General features: G+C 70.3%; 2 protein-coding genes across 2 annotated transcripts in view; both read left to right on the top strand.

The window, feature by feature from the left end:
- WDR83OS (WD repeat domain 83 opposite strand) overlaps positions 1-571 on the top strand; it is a 1,732-nt gene extending 1,161 nt beyond the window's left edge. The window contains exons 2-3 of the mRNA XM_026051245.1: positions 77-174; positions 247-571. Of these exons, the coding sequence (XP_025907030.1) occupies positions 77-174; positions 247-313 (165 nt within the window). The 3' untranslated portion in view covers positions 314-571. The remainder of the gene's footprint in view (positions 1-76; positions 175-246) is intronic.
- Positions 572-1,150: 579 nt separating this feature from the next.
- MAN2B1 (mannosidase alpha class 2B member 1) overlaps positions 1,151-1,300 on the top strand; it is a 9,413-nt gene continuing 9,263 nt past the window's right edge. The window contains exon 1 of the mRNA XM_026051244.1: positions 1,151-1,243. Coding sequence (XP_025907029.1) covers positions 1,151-1,243 — 93 coding nt within the window. The remainder of the gene's footprint in view (positions 1,244-1,300) is intronic.

Here is a 1,300-nt window from a genome sequence, read left to right as displayed (position 1 = left end):
GGGGGTGTATAGGGGGTGTTGGGGTGTACGGGGTCGGGTGTTGGGGTGCCCGGTGACGCCCCCCTCTGACACACAGCTCAAGTGGTGCGCCTGGATCGCCGTCTACTGCTCCTTCATCAGCTTCGCCAACTCGCGCAGCTCGGAGGACACCAAGCAGATGATGAGCAGCTTCATGTGAGCGCCGGGCGGGCGGCGGGCGCCGCGGCGCCGCCCTCGCCCCTCATCGCCCCTCTCCCCCCGCCCCAGGCTCTCCATCTCGGCCGTGGTCATGTCCTACCTGCAGAACCCGCAGCCCATGTCCCCGCCGTGGTGACGCCGGGGGCCCGCACGGACACCGCATCGCTCCCGTTCCTGTTCCCGGTGCGCGTGTTCGGCCCGGTTCAGGGCTGGTTCCGATACAGGCAGGAGCAACTGCCGCCGCCTTGAGAATTCCCTTTATCCCAGCGCGCCGAGGCGAATGCCGGCGTTTCCAGGACACCGGAGTATTCCCCTGGGTCTATGGATTATCCGACACGCGCGGCCGATGCCCTGGGGAGGCCGCAAGGACGYGGCCGGAGCTGCTGCGATGGCGACGGGGGGAGGCGGGAGGCCGCTCCCAGCCCCAGAGGGGCCTTCAGGGTGGGAGCTGGAGGTGGGAACCGAGGAGGAGCAGGGGCCGCGGCCGGGGGACGCGGGGACCGATGGAGGAGGCTGCGAGAAGATGGCGCCGGCCCGCGCCGCCATTTTGTCGCTCCCCTCAGCCGCCGTCGCCTCCCTGAGGTAAAGCCGCGCCCTCCACCCCCAACCGCAACTCGACGTCCCATTGGTGGMGCCCGCCGGGGCAGCTGGAGCTCTCCGCCAATCACGTTCCGTAGCGGGGAGGGATTTACAGAGTTGCTGCCCGTCATTGGCTACGAGCGTTTTCCCGCCGCGGAGAGGGCGGGGTGTTTCCAACTCTCGTCTCCAGTCGTGGCGCGGGCGTGGCTGGCCCTGTCAGTCATAGGAATCCCGCTTCGTAATTGGCGCGTTGTCTTTTGTCACCGCCCCCGTCTCGCGATCAACAAACCGCCTTGTTCCTTGTGCGCGGCGTCCCCGCCTCCTGCGCGCAGCAGCCAATGAGAGCGCGAGGGGGCGGGATGAAAAGCGGCGCGGCACGTGAGCGCGCGGTCACATGAGGGCGGTCGCGAGCGACATGGCGGCGCCCGCGGCGCTGCCGCTGCTGCTGCTCGGGGCGGCGGCGGCGGCCGCGGGCTGCGGGTACCAGGTGCCGCCCGCGGGGGCTGCCGGGAGCGGCTGGGGGAGACCGGAGTGACGGGGAGCA

This window comes from Nothoprocta perdicaria, unplaced genomic scaffold, assembly GCF_003342845.1.
Source record: "Nothoprocta perdicaria isolate Ctin4 unplaced genomic scaffold, notPer1 scaffold_739, whole genome shotgun sequence".
Classification (NCBI taxonomy): Eukaryota; Metazoa; Chordata; class Aves; order Tinamiformes; family Tinamidae; genus Nothoprocta; species Nothoprocta perdicaria.
This window is presented reverse-complemented; position numbering and strand designations above follow the sequence as displayed.